The sequence below is a fragment of the Lutjanus erythropterus genome, chromosome 19, assembly GCF_056507025.1.
Source record: "Lutjanus erythropterus isolate fLutEry1 chromosome 19, fLutEry1.hap2, whole genome shotgun sequence".
Classification (NCBI taxonomy): Eukaryota; Metazoa; Chordata; class Actinopteri; order Lutjaniformes; family Lutjanidae; genus Lutjanus; species Lutjanus erythropterus.
This window is the reverse complement of record NC_139335.1, coordinates 28,398,519-28,418,383: the sequence shown is the minus strand read 5'-3', so window position 1 is coordinate 28,418,383 and position 19,865 is coordinate 28,398,519. Positions and strand designations below refer to the sequence as shown.

At 38.4% G+C, this 19,865-nt stretch overlaps 1 protein-coding gene across 1 annotated transcript; it reads left to right on the top strand.

Moving 5' to 3' along the window:
• The first annotated feature begins 8,962 nt into the window (after positions 1 to 8,962).
• Positions 8,963 to 9,502, top strand: LOC146310033 (uncharacterized). The gene has a single exon (XM_084745161.1). The coding sequence runs from the start codon at positions 8,990 to 8,992 to the stop codon at positions 9,374 to 9,376; it is 387 nt and encodes a 128-aa protein (XP_084601287.1). The 5' UTR covers positions 8,963 to 8,989; the 3' UTR covers positions 9,377 to 9,502.
• The last annotated feature ends 10,363 nt before the right edge of the window (positions 9,503 to 19,865 follow it).

Here is a 19,865-nt window from a genome sequence, read left to right as displayed (position 1 = left end):
CCCCGCTGTGCACAGGTGGTGGCCTTTCACCCCTGCCCCTCAGACAGCCTGAGTCCACCACTGCTATAAAGGTACTGCTGGAATAATGTTGTTATTGCTATTAAACCTTGTGCTTGTCCTCTTATTTTTTCCATTCAAGAAAGACAGAATAAGGACACAGTTTACATTTTTGGAAATACAATTTCTTCTTGAGGAAAGTTAGATGAGAAGATTGATATAACCGTCACATCTGTTGTATATGTATTGTTTTCTGTAAATATAGACTCACTCTGAATTTGATGCCTGTGACATGCTCCCAAAAAGGACAGGAGGCATGTTAACCACTGTGATACATCACCTTTTCCTTTAACAACACACAGCAAGCATTTCGGAACTGAGGACACTAATTGCTGAAATATTGAAAGTGAATTTCTTTCTCATTCCTGCTTGGTATACGACTTCAGGTGCTTCATGTGTAACCAGCTACATCTGGATTCTCCTGTGGACTTGGCATTGATATGTAAAGCTCCACCCCCACGATTAACAGGATTGGTTCCTTAGGTTTATGACATCACATACACAGCCTGACTGAATCCATTTTTTGAGACTACTCTTCCTCACAGCAATTTTAAAGCAAAAAATGCTCAGACATGGTGTTTATTGTCTATTTAGCTCCTGATATGTCTTGTAACATATGAAAAACAGCACGTAGACATGTTAACGAAGTTAAAAACATCTTTAATAATGAAAAATTCAGGCTGCTACAGACCAAGACCAGACAGAGCAAAAAGTGATGGTGACATAGCTCAGGATCAAGTTTTGCTGCTGAACATGAAAAAAATAGTTCAGATCTCTTGTCTATGCCCCTCCATCCTCCTTCTTGCTGCCTCTGTGTGGTGTTCACTAATGCTGAGACCCTCATCAATCACCAGCACCTATCTCTCTCATCCATCTTGGAGGCCGACGTCCCTTACCTCATCTCTCCCTCATAAATCAACAGACAAATGCATACTAAACAGCACCTGTCTTTCTGTTTTTGATCCTCCTCAGCCTTACCGCCTCTAATCGCCGTCCATTTTTTTTTGTGGTCAGTGGTGTCAGTACGCAGAGTGGCCACCTGTGCGAGCTGCGAGAAAATATAGTTTAACATTTTTCAGCTGACCCATGCCTCTTTTTTTTTCCAGTTTCATCCTGCCCTGGATATTGCGTCACTCCGTCTCTGCTTACTGGCAACATTAGCGCCACACAATGCAGCCTGTATGTTTGCAGGAGATCGCATTAGAGCGACAGGCAGATGGACTGTCACTCTCGCTCTGAAGAGATTTAAAGGATCAAAGAGGGTGAAAGGGAAGGAGGAAGGAGGGGGGGCGTGAGAATAGTTACCATGGTGACTGTGACATCACCAGAGGCTTGTGCGCTCTGCCTCAATGGGAGTTTTGTTTGTGTGGAGGTGAAGGCAAACAACAGTCTCGAGACGACAAAAGGAGGCACTTTGTGAAATTTAAGTGACAGAAATGTGGCTCTCAGAACTGAAGCTTTTATTTATTTATTTATTTTTTAATCTCCCGTCCCTCTGCATCTCTTTGTTGTGGGCGGCTGCCGAAACAGATCTGTGTTGCGTCAACACGCTAATTACATGGCGTGGTTGTGTGGAGGAGAATTGCATGTTCCCATCAGTACAGTCATTTTTAATTGAGTTATTACATGAGGGACAGGTAGCAGAGGAAAAGAGAGAGACAGTGCAGGGCAAGTGTGCTCTTTAGAATTATTGTGAGTGAAGTGAAGGGTTGATTTTTATGTCCACCAGGGGTAAGCCTGGAGGGGATCATGCGATCGCTTGCGTGCATACTTGCCAACCTTGAGATATCAAAAATAGGGAGGATTTCAAAACCAAAATGTTAGTTTTAGAGACTTTGATGACTTAAAATGAGAAAATTATAAGCTCACTGCAACAGCATTTTTATGTTAAATACTTTTAATTTTACGTTTAATTCTCAGTTAAGAAAACAGAATAATTTGCCCCTTTGACATGAACTTGCATAACTCTCTGGCATAAACTAATGTTCATCAGTTTTCTTTCATGAATTTCAAGATGAACAAATTCCCTCTCCATTAAAACTTTATTTGAGAAATGGTAATTCTTTCTTCAGGAAGCCTGACTTGGTGTAGCCGTATTGTTGGGGTACAAACAGTAGACTTTTGGAGTTGCAGAGGTCACAGACAGTACAGTGCCAGAAACAGGCTGTGATAATGAAACGGAAAAAAGGGTGTGAAAGTTTGTCATAAATTGTGATCCTGGGAGGAAATAAGGAGAGGGCAATGAAAAATGAGAGTCTCCTGGGAAAATCAGGAGGGCTGGCAAGTATGCTTACTCATGTGTGCATGATGAACAGACCTAATCTCGCATACTATTGGACTCATCAGCCTGATTTTTTTTTTTTTTTGGTACACAGTCGTGACTGTATGCTAAAAGACCTCTCTGATACTCAATTTTTGAAAAGCCTTACAAAACCCTTTAAGCCAGGCATGTCCAAACTGTTCCATAAAGGGCCGAGTGGCTGCAGGTTTTCATTCCTACCAAGCCGGAGCACACCAGGCTCGACTCATTTAATCACCTGATGTCAGTCTTCAAACAGCTGATTAGTCAAATCAGGTGTGCTGTAGACTGGTTGGATCAAAAACCTGCAGCCACTCGGCCCTTTATGGAACAGTTTGGACATGCCTGCTTTAAGCTTTACATCAGCAACAGACATGGCCAGAGGGATTTTGTTTTCGTGCCATCATGCGTCATTCTTGTGAACACAATATCTCAAGAATGCCTTGAATGTTTTTCTTCAAACTTGACACAAATAACCAGTGGGACTCAAGGATGAAGATTTTGGTGGTCAAAGGTCAGAAGTCACTGTGACCTCACATCCATCCCACTGAACAAGATATCTCAGGAACGCTTTCTTCAAATCTGGTATGAATATCCACTTGGACTCAAACTGGTGGTCAAAGGTCGCTGTGACATCACCAAACACATTTTTGGCCATAACTCAACAGTTCATACACTACTTAAGACAAAATTTCACAGCGAAGTCTACTAGCATTACTAGCAGTTACTAGTATTACTGGAGAGTGACTATTTACATCTAACTAGTTACATGTAATTAAATTACAAATTAAATGTAACTGTAATCTGTTGCAATTACTGAGAAAAAATATGTAATTAAATTAACAGTTACTAATCAAAATGTTGATGATTACAAAAGAGCTACATCCAAATATTCTTTTCAGATTGCCTGGCAAAGATCTGCACTCTACTGAGTATGTTCCTCTGGCAGTATTATTGTGTTATTACCATGTTATTATGGCCACAAACCACAAAGTCTACAAATAGAGAGGCAGTTCATTCAGAATCAACTCTTCAGACCATCGCCATCGACAACAAAATGCCTCAATCACTGGCAAAAGCAAACATATATAGTGCTGGAGAAATCAGGACAAATGCCTATGAAATAATCCATCTTGCCCTCTTTTCCAGGATTTTGGGACAAAGTTTTAAACACACAAATTAAACAGGCAGTTAAATTTTTGATTGTCTGTGCACCTGAATATTTCAGGGTTAGTCTTGCCATTTCATGACAAAAATTAACTAAAATCATCACGATTCATACAGAATAAAATGTTGTAGTTAATGTGATTTTGTGGCCTGTCTTCTTCCAGATCTCCATGGAGGAGGGGAGGTCATCCAACAGGCGAGGTTGTTCGACGTCTTCCTGAACTCTCACCCTTCATATATATAGTTTAATTCTATGCATCAGAAAGTCTGTCTATTGTAGATATTGTATTTTTTGTATTTTTTTTTGTGATTTTGCTAGTGTTTTCAGGACACGTGATATATATCACACGTCTGTCCACCCTGGATGGGGGAATCCCTCCTTTGTGTTTGGGGAGAATTTTTCATTACTCTTTGGAGGGTCCACAGTACAGGTGGTGCTACAATTACATAAAAAAAAAAAAAAAAAAAACGTATGATTCAGGGTCACACTTTTGTTTGTTGAGCACATTTGTCCTTATTTTTGGCTCTTCACAAAAAACACAAAAAGAGGTTGTTGTTTTTGTTTGCTTTTTTTTTTTTTTTTTTACTACAAAAGGTGTATTGAACCAGTCAGTGAACACACCATTTATCTCAACACAGCAGCTGACACAGGCAAATCAAACTGTTGATTTGCCGGTGTCAATTCCAGTCCTGATGGTAGCTGATAACGAATGTAAATGATCAATACAGGCCTGTTTCTTTCTAATCCATTCTGCTCATCAACAAGATACTGTACCGTGTCTAAATACCGTGTGGGGCTGTTGTTCAGTATAGAATACAGTTTGTAAGCCCAGTCTCCTATAAGTAAGAGTGATACTGAGGTCACTCTGTGATGCCTTTTGGACAGATTTAATAACAGCCTGGCAGGACTTGGAGAATTGCACTAAAATGTATTCAGATTCAGTTACTAATTAGCTATTAAAAATGTAACGTAATCCAAGTATCACAGCAATAAAGTAATGCAATTTGATTACTTTTGATTACTTTTGGATAAACTCAATATACAATATGGTGAAACTGTTTAGTCTAATATAGTGTTCTGAGTTTTCCTTTTTCTCAATTAATCGATTAGTTGTTTGTTCCATTAAATGGTGAAAAATGTTGATCAAAGCTCAAGATGATTTCCTTATATGTCTTGTTTTGTCCACATCCCAAAGATCTTCAGTTTATTGTCAGAGAGGAGTGAAGCCAGAAAATACTCACTTTTAATTTAACAATCAATCAACAATAGATTAATTGTCATAGTGTTTTATGTTTGTTGTTAGGTTTTTTAATTTGTCTAGCTGTTCCTTTCTATGTTGTGCGCAATTTATTGACTGACTGATTGATTTAAAGACAAAAAATGGTGACATTTCCACCCAGTAAAGCATTTTTTCACTAGAGGCATGATAATGAATGCCTGCATAGTATATTGTTCATCACTTTAAAATTGTAATCCTACAAATAATCCCCATTTTTACTAAATGTATCTGTAATCTGATTACATCTTTTTTTTTATCAGTAACTGCAGTGGAATACAGTTACCTTTTCTGTATCTAGATTAAGTAATCCCATTACATGTAATCCATTACTGTCCAAGCCTGCTGATTTGTCCAGTGTTGATGGGATTATGCAATTTCCAAAGCATGTCTTGAAAAGGCCAAAGATGACCTCTCAAAGATGAGGAGATTTTAAAGTTTAATTTGAACGCCTTCTATTCCAGATGCCTTCTTCAATTTTTTCTATGTCCACGACGCCCTTGAATGTCTATAGGAGAGGTGTTTCACATTTGCTGTAACTTAAATCCCAGCCAGGGACCCTGGAGGGGATCATGCAATCACTTGTGTTTGTGTGTAATCAATTGACCTGTAGATTGTCCGCAGCTAATTTTGCTGACTACAAGACCCATCAGCCTATTTTTTTGTGTGTACATTCATGACTGAATGCTGAAGGACCTCTGTGATTCACAGTTTTTGAAAAGCATTGAAAAACCTTTTTTATGCCTTTGATAACGGTGATCACAGGCATTATGCTCTCAGATCATTTCATTTTTGTTAATGCAATATCTCAAAGGATGGTTTGAAATCTTGTCTCAGCTCAGGACAACATATATGAGGGTCATGTTAATGTTGGCGGAACTTCGCAAATCTATGCTGGTTGCATCTGGCAGCTGTGGTGGCATTGCAGTAGGTGCTTCACCATCTGTTGTCTGGTGGGGATCTGCACTCCACTGAGTGCGCTCTTCTAGTTGAGCTGGGGAAATGACTTGTGGAGTTTGAAGCGGAAGCAGCAGACTCATGCATACTTGTCATGATCGGACACATGCCAGCAAAGGAAAAAAAAACAACAACAACAAAAACAAATGTACAATAGAAGACTTTCACACACAATAACTGTGATGATGCACCTCCTTGATTCTATTCATTTCGCCCCTCTCCCACAGACTGTAATTGCAGCCATTTTCTCCTCAATGCTTGGTGGCTATTTACCTGGTAGAGGTAGTTTAGAGTTGCTGTCTGACCTGAGCTGACTGGGGACGCTGGTGTGAATTGACAGTTGTTTGACATGCCTTCAGGAGAGCAGTGGAGGTGCTGTTTTGGAGATGTGTGCACAGCATTTTTCATTCAGACGTGCAGATATGGCAGACATTACGTGCCCTTAAGCTAAATGGTAAAAATATTATGATGCAATATACAAGAAACCATATAAACACTGTAACATTCAACCCACTACGAAGTTTTCTAGTACTGGGTGGCACTTCCTCCTCATACTTAAACTGGTAAAGGTTTGATTTTTCTACGAGTCCATCAAGGTAGCAGCACAACACTTGAAAGCAGCCAAATCTGCACAGTTTCCCCAAATATTCAAATATTGCACCCTTGGTAAGCTTAGTGAGGTACTAATGAAAAATGTTTCTTGCAGCAGTATTGATTGTATATATTAGTTAGATTATATCAGAGAAAGTCAATTTGCTAATTGAGCAGTACTTAATTATTCATCATTACCAATATATATGTTTTTTGGTATTTTCTGTTTCTTAATATGTAATTTTAAGTGAAGGGTAAATGTGTAAATGCAAATGTTACACTGTAAAATTTGTTCAGAAGTTAATATAAGCAGGAGTTGTTGTTTATTTTTTAGTTTTCATGCTGATCATCATGCGGGGTCATCAGGTGTGTGTAGCCTGTGTGTTTAATCACCGGTTGGAGCGGGTCACAATTTGACTTGAAGGTCATTACGGGTAACGGGTCGTTCCGGGTACGGGCGAGTGCAGGTTTGAAAAAACTGTATCAGTGCAGGACTGAAATTAAATTCTAATAGCCTATTTAGCTCATGACCTAATCCTAGAGGGTGAAAGGTTATGTCTGGGCATTTTGTCAACTGCATATTTTGTTTGCAACTTTTTAGCTGTATTTGCAATTAAGATAAGTGGGATGTAGGCAACCCCATAGAGTTAACTTCAAAATGTCAGTTATTCTGTGTCAAACCAGACAGAGGTTTTGATTACTTTAAAAATTCTAAAGCTATTTGGCACACAAAAATAATTTCATAGCCTTTTGCTCCTGAGAATTGGGTCATTTCTGCTTCTTAGAAAAAAAACAGAAAAGAAAAGACAACATCTGAATGGGTAAACATTTTTAGGGTTAATTATCTTCAGACATATAGAGCCATTAAATTTGGAAAAACTACGCAAGAAATGGACACGACTCAAGCTTTTCAACTTTGCTTGTCTGTTTTTCATCTCACCAGCTGAATGTGGTAAACTTGTGAGCAACAGTTGCATATTTACACATCCTGTAGACACAGAGCAACATTAGTATTCATTTTAAGTCACGCATGTGTCCATCTGATGAATCGAAGTCCAATATTCACTCTCCTTTTTTGCTCTGGATTTGTCTCAAGTCCTGAGGAAAAATATCTTGCTTTCCAGCTGCTAAATGCTCCACTATGTTTAATCAGCTAGATGCTAACACTGTCTATCTGCTCTTTGGTTCTGGCCAGGTAGTGTGGCCGACAGACGGCTTATCAAAGCTTTTTCACCGAAAACAGCTGCCAGGGTTACCAGGACTGTGTGACTAAACCAGCCCAATAGCGGATCAAAACCAGCCAAACAGCCAGTAAAACCAGCGCCGGCAGGCAGAGAGCATAGGCACATTGTATTTGTGTGTTTATAAGGGCATGCATGTAACATGTGCCAGGTCCATGTGTGTATATGCTTAACTGGTAGGCAAAAATATTTTTTTAAAATTTAAAATATGGATGTGTATTTATAGATAGTTCACATTACAAATTGTATTTTTTCCATTGTTAATTTAAAAATATTGATAAGTTTATGCTGAATTCTTAGCATTATCCCCGAACCATCTTCACAGATGGACAGTTTTGTCTTTTATTATAAAAGGTGCATAAACTGCTTTGTTGTGTTCTTATTCATGCCAATAATTTAAATTAGAAACTTGTTTTCTTCCAGGAACTCACTCTATTTCTGTCACATTGCATAACACTGAGAGTGTAGCAGGTTGTGCTTCAGTAAATGTTTTATGGGCTTTTATCAAAGTGATATGAGCTCTGCTGGCCTATAAAACATGCGACAGCTGCTGAAGAGGTGAGAAGACAGACATCAAGTCTACAGGTAAGATTTTCACATCTAACCTACTACAAACCCCATTCCCCCAAAAAATTAGGATGGTGTGTAAAACAAAAGCAAAAACAATTTATTTATTTATTTATTTTTTTTACCTATTTTGAGTATTCTGAAAAGAGCACAAAGACAAAGCTGTTTTTTTTATAAATATACACCTATTCTGGGTTTGATGCCTAACAACAACTACAAGCTCAATTGCTACCGAACCCCCAACTACAAATGCTGTTATTTTGTAATTATTGCAGTTATTTTAGCAATTCATTTTCTGTTACTTTTCTTATATTGCCTTTTTACAATTTCCCAGCTGTAAAGCAACTATAATCTATATTTTTATTACTGCAAAATCACATGACAGTGTGAAGACAACATGAACGCTCAAAGCAATGAACCTGCAAAGATTTATAACCTGGAAGGGCTGCTTCCCTCTCCAGAAACAAATTCCTCCAAATTAATTGTAATGTTGCTCACAACCTGTTGGCCACCTCCAAGTGGCCAAAAAATCAGGTTATTGGAGATTTAAATAAGGGTTTTAAGTCCTGTTTTGTTTTTTCTGTCCTGTTTCTTAACTTTGGTTGGAAAACTGGTGTTAAAATGAGGCACTGAAAAAACTAAATTGATAAAGGAAACTGTGTTTAGGCACTTACACAGATGTAAGCATAGGTATGACGGTTATGGAGGACTAAAGATTCTCAACACACAAATGTTACACTAAATTTACATAGTGAAATATCATTATAATGAGAAAACATTTCAGAATGCTACAATCTACATTTATTTTTCCCACCACAGCGTCCCGTGAAGCCATGGCCTCCAGCCTTCCTTTCCTCCTGCTGGTCCTCTGCAGCCTGAGTGTAGCTCAGGCCGACCTGAGGGTGTTTAACATGCGAGCCGAAGGTCTTTCCGGGGACGCATCGGGACCCCCGGACCCTTACGTCGTGGTGGTATTCGGCTCAGGCAAAAAGAGTCGGACGAGCGTGCGTAAAGACAACTCCAACCCCTGGTGGAACGAGGAGCTCTACGACTCAAACGCACAGGTGGGAGACAGGCTGAAGTTCAGGGTTTACGACGAAGACGTCTTCTTCGATGATGCGCTGGGAGAGTGCGATGCTACGGTCAGCAAGGGAACCACAGGGGACAGTTGTGGTTTGTCTTCAGGTGGCACCTTCTATTATCAATACAGCTTTTATTAGCCATGTAGAGATGCATTTGACCATCAATCTTTACATGCACCCTCACATCTCTCAGACTGGATCTGAGGAATGTTTTCATCCTCATGAGTGATTTCTAAGCTACTAGCTGTTAGTTGCTTCACTTCTCTGTACCAAATATGTCATTCATCTTTTAGGATTAGACCATAAACGGTCACTCAAACAATCAATAAACCTTATTCTGGTGTCTTTGTCACTATACCATTGCCTATTTCACAGTTTCCAAGATTGTGAATAAGAAATAAACTGTGCTTTGAACTTTGTTCACTCAGTTATTTACCATAATATTATGGCAGTGAAATAATCACCTTCTAAGATTTCACGGGATTTGGGATTGTTGCAATACATATTGCAATGTTTTTAGGCTTTATTTGCAATTATTACACAGTATTGTCAAATGCTCGATTCTGATTGGGCAATTACATTCTGAGGTTTGTTATTTCGCTGTAGTGGACTGTTGCTATGGACACCGTTCTGACTCTCTCGGATCACATTCTGTCATATCAATCCGCAGAAAGACATATACATCCTGCAGCAAGAAACTGTTAGTTTTCGGTTGCTTCGTCAGAAAAAACAGAATATTTTTTCCGATATCAGTTTTAATATATTTGGAGAGAACGAAACTTTGGATTGATGGTTAATGGCTGACCAGTCCCCAGTAAAGAAAAGAAGAGAGGAAAACAAAAGAAAGTCATGCTTAATTCATTAAAAGTTCTAAGTAACCTTACCAAAGATGTTCATGATTACAAAAACTTTATTTACTTTATTTGCAGATGAAGAAGTGCACCTGGGACGTATTCCACAAAAAAACAAAATGTTTTTGGAGGTCAAACTCAGTTAAAACAACAGGCACAAAATTACAAAATTAAAATGGACAGAGCATTAATAAATGTCAGTAACAATAAAAACCTTGTGTTCTTTTCATTACCTGTGTGGTTTTTTTTTAAATATGTTTGCACGGGGGACTGGTATTATTGGTAGAACTTGTGGGGTGCAAGGATGATGGGTTCAATTTGTGGAAAAGTTGTAGGGTTTGGACAAAATTGTGAGGTTGTGCAGAATTCATGAGGAATTGGTTGATTTTGTGTGAATTGCAACATCGCAACTTCCTGGACCGACTGTTGTATGGCTGACGCAAAGTTTAGTTGAATAAATTCCTTACTGGCATCACAAGTAAATAAATCTGTGGGAGACAGTTCCCATTCCCTCAGTGTTGAGACAGTTTATCCACTGTCAGAGCTCTCAGGCTGTCTTGTCCAACCCTGTAGCTCTACGAAGGAAACCCTACACAAGATATGTTCTTCAAAGGGATATTTTTTACTTTGATAGTTTGATACTTTTTCACTTTTGCTTGAACAAAGAAGTTGAATCAGTATTTCTACTTTTACCATTTTTTTTTCACACAAGCATCTGTACTTCTGCTTGAGTAATGGATATGTGTACTTTCGCAGCCTCTGGTTATAAGGAGGTGTGATGAAGCATACTGGCAACCTAAGCTGCCCACAGATGGCCAGTGTGTTTATGTATACCTTGGGATGGACAGATGATCTTTCCTCGGCATACTCCTGCTGAATGTTGAGACACGTTGGTGTATTCAACCTCTGTTAACCCTAGAACAGCCAAAACAGTCATTCTGACCATTTTCAAGTTTATACATGCAATAACTTTGTTGAATTAAAAAATATGATGCTGCTGGTACCTGACAAATAGCAATGTTTCCAACTTTTTTGTTTTTATTTTTGTACCTTTTGTTTTGTGATGGTTAATGGTGGAAATTTGTACATAGGGGTGCACTTACCTCTGAAAGGAAACTGCCACTGTTATATTGTTACTTTTTGCACAGTTGGAGATGCATCTTGGCACTGTCACAAATAATTAATTAATTAAGTTCAATTAAAAATAAAGTAGGGGAGACCAGGGACGGTTGTAACACCTATAACTCACTAAATGTTGTACTGGTTTCCAGCCTTTTCCAATAGGCTATGAACATTTTTTGTGATGGTTCTAGCTGGCAATTTGTTATTATTAATGTTAAAATAGCATGTTTATAATCTTATAAAATATATTTAACTCTTTCTTGCTCTGAGTAATTCTAGATTAATGTAAAATTTGAATTGGATCACTGATAATTATTTTCCTACCTGCTGTGAATACATGCAATCATTACGGTTTACTACACATGATAGCATGCATACTCAAATATACAAATAATTTCATTTTTAAAAAGATAAACTAACAAAACAAATGCATTAATCTCTTGATCTGGTATTTATCAGATAACCATCCTAATAGTTATGGAATTCTGGCATTTCTAGTGTTAAGTGGTTAGAAACAGTGCAGACATTAGACATTGAACTTTGAACTGTTCAGCAGCGGCGACCCTCTGATCAAACTCCAGCGTCTTTCCTTAAATTCCTCAGAAACCAAGACCTCAGTCACAAGCTCACAGAGTCCCTCTCACGTTCTCCACAGCGGCCAACAGTTGTTGTCCAAATATATAATCCCTGGCACCATTACGTCAAAATAAGATTTGTGTGTGTACATATGTGTGTGATGGGGCAAAGGTCAGGACAAGAGACACGACACGGCCGTCCTACTGACATAGTTGACACTCAGGGGGGATGGCAGTGACACCATCTGCATTTCACTTGGGATCAAAGGGCATTTGTAACTGATTCAGAGAGTCATGCACCACCTCTGCTCTCTGAAGTGGATTTGAGATGACTGATGCAAACTTCAGAGTGTGAAGCGCAGCAGCTGGCTGCTTCCTTTTAGTAGCTGACAGAGAATATTCAGGAGGGGCAGAGGGACGTGGAGGGGTGTTGTTTGTTTGGTGAGAACTCTTTGTTTTGGGGGCAACTTTGAGACATTAGAGCAAAGTAAACAAAGACTTTGATGGATGGAGGAATTTTACGAGGTGAGTGTGAGGACTTTGAAAGGTGAAGGGGAATAGCTTGCTCTATTTTTAAAGTTTCATTTGTGCCTCAGCCTGGTCCATCATTGTTGGCTTTTTAAGTCAGAATTACATGGACTTGTGCACAATTCGTATGTACACATGCACATATTTTAATTTTGCTCGCTCTTTGCACAGTATTTTGTAGTGCAGCTACACTCGAAGACAAGAGACAGGGGTTTTATGTGACAGAAAAATGATTAAAGGGTAACACCATATGGAACACCATAGAAAAAAAGAAATAATTGCCAGAATATTCTAATTTATTGTACCTTTTGACAAAATCATTTTGATTTCTATATCACTGACATATATGATTTTTTTTTTTTGCATCATATTTATATCTTTTTATTTTGCATTTTGGTCTGCAAAAACACTTGAAGATTATGATGAATGAAGACTATTATTATATAATACCATAATAATTTTTTGCAACATCCAAGTGATTGTAATGAGAGCAAGTTGCACTTATTAAAAAAACTCATAAATTTCCACTCTAAATTTCTTTTATGATGATGTGCCTTTATAAAGGATTTATATAGTCTATATGAAACATGTAGAATTTATGAACTTATGAAAACTTGCTCTGTGCCAAAAAACAGCCTTGTCCCAGACAAATATTCACAATTTCAAACAATTTAAAAATGTGTTTAAAGCCTGCAAAATCTAAAACTAACAATACATTATAATCATCTTTGTTTTAAAACTGACTTTCAAAGAAAAAGTTGTGTTCCAGATTTCTGTCAGTTCCCTCAAATTTTTCCAGGAACATGATTTAATCAGGCATGAAAAGTCTAGCTTTTTGTCTCACTTCCTGGTTTAAAAAAGGACTGGTAAGTTTTCTTTTTCCGACAAATTTATATTGCTATCAGATGTGTGTCAACCAAAACATGTTAATTCCGTAGCCCTTCTAAATCAAAGCTAAATAAGAATTTTGATTAGCATTTTAAGAACTCCTAGCAACTTAATAACAATAAAATGGTTGCTATCTATGCTGTGAAATGTTTGTGAAATGAATGAACATGTCAGCCCCGCCAGATTCCATCTGATGGAGTTGACATCTACATTTAATAAAAACACTGAATCAGAAGGAGGCTGTCCTGTTACAAGGTTTAATAGTCAAGAGTTTGATCTTTAATAGTAAAATTTAACCCCCCCCAAAAATGCGATTTTGTCCCAATTCTCAAGAATGAGTGATTATTCACAATATAGCCATCATTCTTGCTGTAACTTTTTCAAAATTAGCAAAGATTTCCCTGCCGAAAATGTGCAAATTACTACATGAAGGCGGCCATATTGGATTTTGCCCTCACAGGCCAGCTGTTGCCTGCAGTGCACAGGAAATCCACCAGAGGGCAGAAGACACATCACACATTGTATACAACAGGTTTTTCACAAAAGTATTGATCATATTGATGTCATAGAGGTCTCAGAAACTGGCTTTACGGGGTTAAAGTCTGCCTCAAGTGATGTCACTAGAGTCAGTGTTACTTGGGGCTGTTTTAACTTAGCTTTACGATGTGACAGCTGATGTCCCTTCAACGTCTTTGCTGACTGTATCTCCCTTATAAGAAATTCAAGCATCCACACACACACATCCATCCACTGCTGTCTACTGCAATCTAGTTCCATTTGCCTGCATCCTGATTCTTATTCATGGCCAGTCAGTTCGCCATCTGATATTGGTTCCCCTCGTTGACTCCACAGGACAGAAGCTAAATAAGGGAAAGGTTAATGTGCTGTACTCATTTTAAGTATGCATCAGCCACTCCATGATACCATATCTGTTTCCAAAACAGGTACAACCATTAGCTGTTGGGAGTCACGCGCTGCAGCCAGTGTGTGTTTACATGTATGTGTGCATGTTACCATAAGGTAATCCTTTATTAATCCCACGACGGCGAAATTTGCATTGTTACAGCAGCAGAGGGAACAGTACAAATAGCAAGAAGCGCCAATAAAAAAAAATGTTTGTGTGCGAGTCACTGATAAGACAACAGGAGATCTAACATAGACCTGTCACCTCACACACAAACACATGCATACACACCCGCTGTGCTGAGCCAAGAGGGGAGGACGTCTGGAAACACTGCAGCGGACCAGCACAGTTTATGGACTGTGAATGTGGTACATTGTGTCTGCTCCAACCAGATGCACCACAGGGCAAAGTATGAGTAAACCCCCGAGCCTGAGATAAAGACTTGTGTTAAGAGTCATATTCCCAGAGCTGCGTTCAGCCACTGCATGGAGAGTCTCCTGCTGTGCATAAACCTTCCAGGAAAGAAATATCATAAATAACTTATTTGTTTTAGCCATCACTAGAGCTTAATTTATATATGATACAGTACAGTAGAAGTAAACAGACATATAAATCAGTATGGCTGGGCACCAAATGAGGAGTCATTTTTAAATTTGATGAAATAATGTCTTAAAGCAGAAGTCTGTAATATTTCTACTGTAATAAATCATAAAATGATCACAATTTGTCATCAGAGATCAAGGAAACATATTAAAATAAGATACTTGCTTCACAATTCACTTACACAATTGCAGTGCCCTCATTCAGAATTTTCAGTCTGGACCGGAGTAACTGTTTGGTTTGTCCATTTCAGTTCAAATTAATGCCAAACTTTCACTAAATAAGTGATTATCTGTTCATGAGTCATAAGATATCATTAATTTTCTTGTAGAAGGCATAGATGTTTAAAACTGTTAAATCAAGCAAAATGTTAATGGAGTTTGGCAGGCTGTGAGACAGGCAGCTACTCAGTACCTCGTCATTGTGTGTGTGCACTGGGCTTTTGTTTTCATGATAACAGGCTTAACTTTACATCGACAGACAATCTACAGTTATATGGAATGGTGCACTAATTTTTCTGCGCACAATAGTTGCATTTTCCCCTTTCATTTATGTTGCACCAGACTTTAAAACTAGCTTGAAATGAACAAAGATTCAATTTAAACCTCTCTTTAAGCTTCATTTTATTTTTCGCTAAACCAAAAATAATTTAATTCTGTTGTGCCAAACTTTAAAGTCCACTTTAAACTGTGATCTACTATAAAATTAACACTGGAGGAAGTTTTACTTTTAAAATTGCAGCAATTTTGAGATGAATTGAGCAAAGTAATTCTCAACCAAGCCATTATAACCAAATTTGTAGCTAGCCAACAACTAATTAATGCTTTGTTAACTTTTTAGCTAGCTAACAAACAATGCAACTTTAAATCTTTTAGCTAGCTAGCAAACGGTATACTATGTTTTACACTATCTGTAAAACAATTCAGTTATGTTTTGTTACGGGATACAGAGCAGCTGAAAGTTAACAGTTCCCCTTTCTATGTTTTATTTTGCGTAGGCAAGCATCTCCGTATTTAAATTGTGCAACAAAGCTCTGCTTAAATTTAAATCTGGATCTACTCATTTTAAACCTGGTTAAGAACTTATGTTACTTTTGCAGCCAAAACTATGTGAATGGCATTGAGATATTTGGGTGAAATAAGGAGATGCGTAGTGGCTAGTCTTGCCTGAGGTTGTTGTGTCGCGTAGTTTGGGAGAGGAGAGCAAGCGTCTCATATGTCTTCAGGGTGAAGCAAAGGCACACTGTTCTTACTCTTATCTCTCTCTGTGGCTACATAATTCTGGTTCAGGCTCTGAGCCAAAAGCACAGGGAAATCAGGGCTTGGCCATCAGTCATCCAGTGTGCTGATGATGTGGACGTAGGTGTGGAATATGAGCCAATGGAACAACTCTTATCTTTATGGATAAGGATTATATCAGCAACGTCATACTTAAGATTTGATGCTAGTTAATTCAACTTTTGAATAATTTCTAAGTGCTACAGCATCTAATAAAGAAACATGTTTTTTTTCTGTAAACTTCTATTTATTGCACACAGTTCTTAGCCTCCAAAGGCCAGGTTTAGAAAGGGCTATAATATCCTATCAGCACTGATTCTTAACATTTCTTCCTGTGTTGGCCCCTGCGATACAATAAACAGCCATATTAAAATGCAGTCTGTATATGCTGGAAAGTTATTCTTGGATCAGTACTTGATTAAGCTGGTAAATAATTCAGTATTGTGCATCATCAAAGAAAGTATGGAAACATAAAAGTAATGCAGTATTCATGCGCACATGCATTAATTTTCTGCTTTCTCAGTAAAGGGACTTGTTAGTCATAACATATTTGTCTCTGAGGTGGGATAAAATTTGCATATTTAGCAGACTTGCGATGTCGTGCGAACAAACTGTGTGACCTCTGAGACTAAGCGGAGGGTCGCTTCTTTAGCCTTATACATCTTTTCATTAAATGGATTCATGCTGGATATTTAAATTGTGATTGTAACAGACAACCTACAAGATCTAATGTGCTGCTTGTGACAGCGTGGATGATAACAAGTTGAATAATCTTATGGAAAAAGCACAAGCAGAACATTTCAGGATCATATGGGTGCTTTATAAAGCTATCTAAAGCATAGAATCTCATTTGAAGGTAGATGAGATTTCTGCTGGTGCGTGACCACTTCATCTCCATCGATTACCGAACGCACACACGCGCGCACATGTCTGAAGCAGCCACGCACACATGTGTCAGCACGGAGGGATGCGATTACATATTCAGTGAACGTGAGACCTGGCCCGCTGAGAGATGTATGAGTGTGCGAGTATCTGTGTGTGGGGAGTTGAACATACAGATTTAACAAAGTATTCCTCCGCAGCCTCGAATACAGAGCAGCCTCCCTCTATTAAACACAACAGTGGGATTATTATTCCCCCTCTTTCATCCTCCTCTGTTGTCTCGCTCAATCTCTCCTCTCATCTATCAGGCGCACTTCTCGGCAGACAGCCCCTGCTGTTTACTTTTAATTTCTCTCCGTGAATCCTAATTGCACGCTGTGTCTTTCCAGGGTCAGTTCTAATCAGAATTATGAGAAGTACATCAGATTCTCCAGCCGGCGCCTCCGAAAAGTGTTTTTGTCACGGCCTGTACTGTTGTCAGTAGGTGGTCTCCATTTTGCTGAGATTGCTTTTTGAAAATGAAATAGTTTTCATCGATAAACAGAATTGAAGGAGCAATGTGAAACAATTGCAAATCCAAAAATGAGCACTGCAAGTTCATTCTTTAGACAGTATACAGAATTAGGAACAGTACTTTAAAAATGTCCCTAATTACCTGTTAAAACATGTAGTCAGTAACATAATTCAAAGATCACAATACTGAAATAATGTAATGTGTTATTGGAATGTGTTATTAATAGGGTGATTCTGAAAATGTAAGTATTATTAGAAGTATTGACAAGTTTTCCTGTGAACAGGATGTCTGTGTAGCTAACCTTAACAGGTTAGGTCAGTGATTGTTTGATATGTGAATGTTTCTTTACACTCAGTTCTCTATTTTAAAATCTATTAGAAGATTGTAATACTGCTGATAATCCACTTTTTACTAAATGTAACTGTAATGTCTTTTTTCTGTAACTGTAATAGAATACAGTTACCGTATTTTGTATCCTAATTATGTAATCCTGTTACATGTAATCCGTGACTCCCAAAGGCTGACGGTTTATTAAATAGATTGAAATCCTACTTAATATACTGTCTATGCTTGCAGTGAGTTGTTTCCTCCCCGCCCAAGGAAGCAAGGAGTGCAAGACAAGTGCAACATTATTATCTGATAATGACAAGAGACAACAATTCCTCCGCTGTAAGTTTATTAGCTATAACTGTAAATTGCCTTCTGATGTGAAGATAAGCCTGTTATCCTGAAAACAAAAGCCCACTGCTACAAAAAATACACAATCTGGAGATGGAGTTCAGTGACTGCCTGCCAGACTTCATTCACATTTTCCATAAACGTCTACTCCCTCTGAAAGATTATTAATGATTTCTTACGACTCATAAACAGATACTAACTCATTCTGCAAACATTCAGCATTAAAGGATAGAAATGTCAAAGGACACTGCAGATGTGCTATTGTTATCAGAGAAGTGAGTATTTGAACTTAGTTTGTTTCCTTAATCTCTGATGACATAACAGGGTTAAGATTGATTACAGTAAATATATTATATAAGTTATCGGAATAGTAATAATTTGCTTGGAGCATCTTTTGTCTCATAATGTTATATTTGTCCTACTTTCTATCTAAACCAGCTCCTTGTTTCTTTTCCTTCTCATCTTTCTCGCTCACTGTCAGCCCTCAGAGGTCACTCCTGGCCCTCAGGGCACAACTGTCTTCTCTCCCGTCCTTCTCCCTTCATATCCTCCCAGCTGTCCTTTATACCTCTGTATTTCCCCTCTTTTCCACACTCCTTCAATTCTTGCACCTCCACGGTCTTTCAACCTAGAGACTATTGCTTCCCCAACACCTCAGAAGGTCACACTGAGCACTAAAACGCATCTTGATCACATCACAAGTAAACAGCGCTATAGTACAGGTGTGAATATCCCCAGGATGTGTTGGGACTGAATTCCTCAAGCCACATTTGGAGCTGGCCAAGGACACGTGGCCACAAATGCAGTACAATGTGAATGCAAATGTGCCCCTGGACTGACTTAAGTGTTAGTTCATACCAGAAAGTTTCAGAGAAACCAAAAGAAGAGTAGAGTGAGTTCTTTCTTGTTTTGATTTGGAGCACAGGTCCTAGGTTTTAGAAAAGTAATGCACAGGCTGAATCTGCATTCTGAGCAGGGAAATGAAATCCAATCGAGTTGACACTCAAGAGACATTTGATGCCAGGTGTGACAGACTGCAATCTGTTTCAACCAAATCCAGAGACACTCTGGATATATTTCAAAGCAGTAAAAACATTACAGACAAAGAAAATGAATACACTGAGCTGAGGAAAAGATTCTAATGGCAGCTGAAAGACAACTGTAATTACAATGGAACAAAATCTCATTTGTTACTTTCATTGTTACTTTTACTGTCAGTCTTTTTCTGTGAATAATACATGAACATGACTGGATATCGTTTATTTTATTAAAAGCACCATTAAAATGCCACAATCCAATCCTTTCACTTAATAAATAATAATCCTTTCATTCTGGACAGGCAGAAACTGAGACTTTTGGAGACAATGATGCAGACACCCACATACACCTCATGATCAGGTCTTATCAGCACACTTGCCGAGATCTCAAAAATAGGGAGAATTTGAAAACTAAAAAAATGTGCCCCTTTCCTTTGAACTCTTCAGTAAGAAACAGGAATTCTTCTTTCCAGAACATCTCAAATTTGCTGGAGCGTGTCTTTCTCTTGCAACCCTTCATTTTTCTCTCCGTCTCTAACTCTAGTCTTTATCTACTCACCCTCATGCCAACTGAAGGTTGGGTTTAGTTTTTTAGTCCACAAAACACTGCTGGAGTTTCACAGGACAACAGCGCTGCATAAAACATAAAATGCCCCCATGCTGCTTATCTGGCCTAGTCCAAGTTTACACCGGCATGCCTAGTGTATGTGAATGGTCATGCAACATACAAGATGCGTCAGATAAGTAACAGGGCTGATTGTGTTCTTCAAT

Bases quoted from the DNA above. Each gene is read 5' to 3' on its own strand.
- LOC146310033 (XM_084745161.1), top strand. From the start codon at position 8,990: ATGGCCTCCAGCCTTCCTTTCCTCCTGCTGGTCCTCTGCAGCCTGAGT.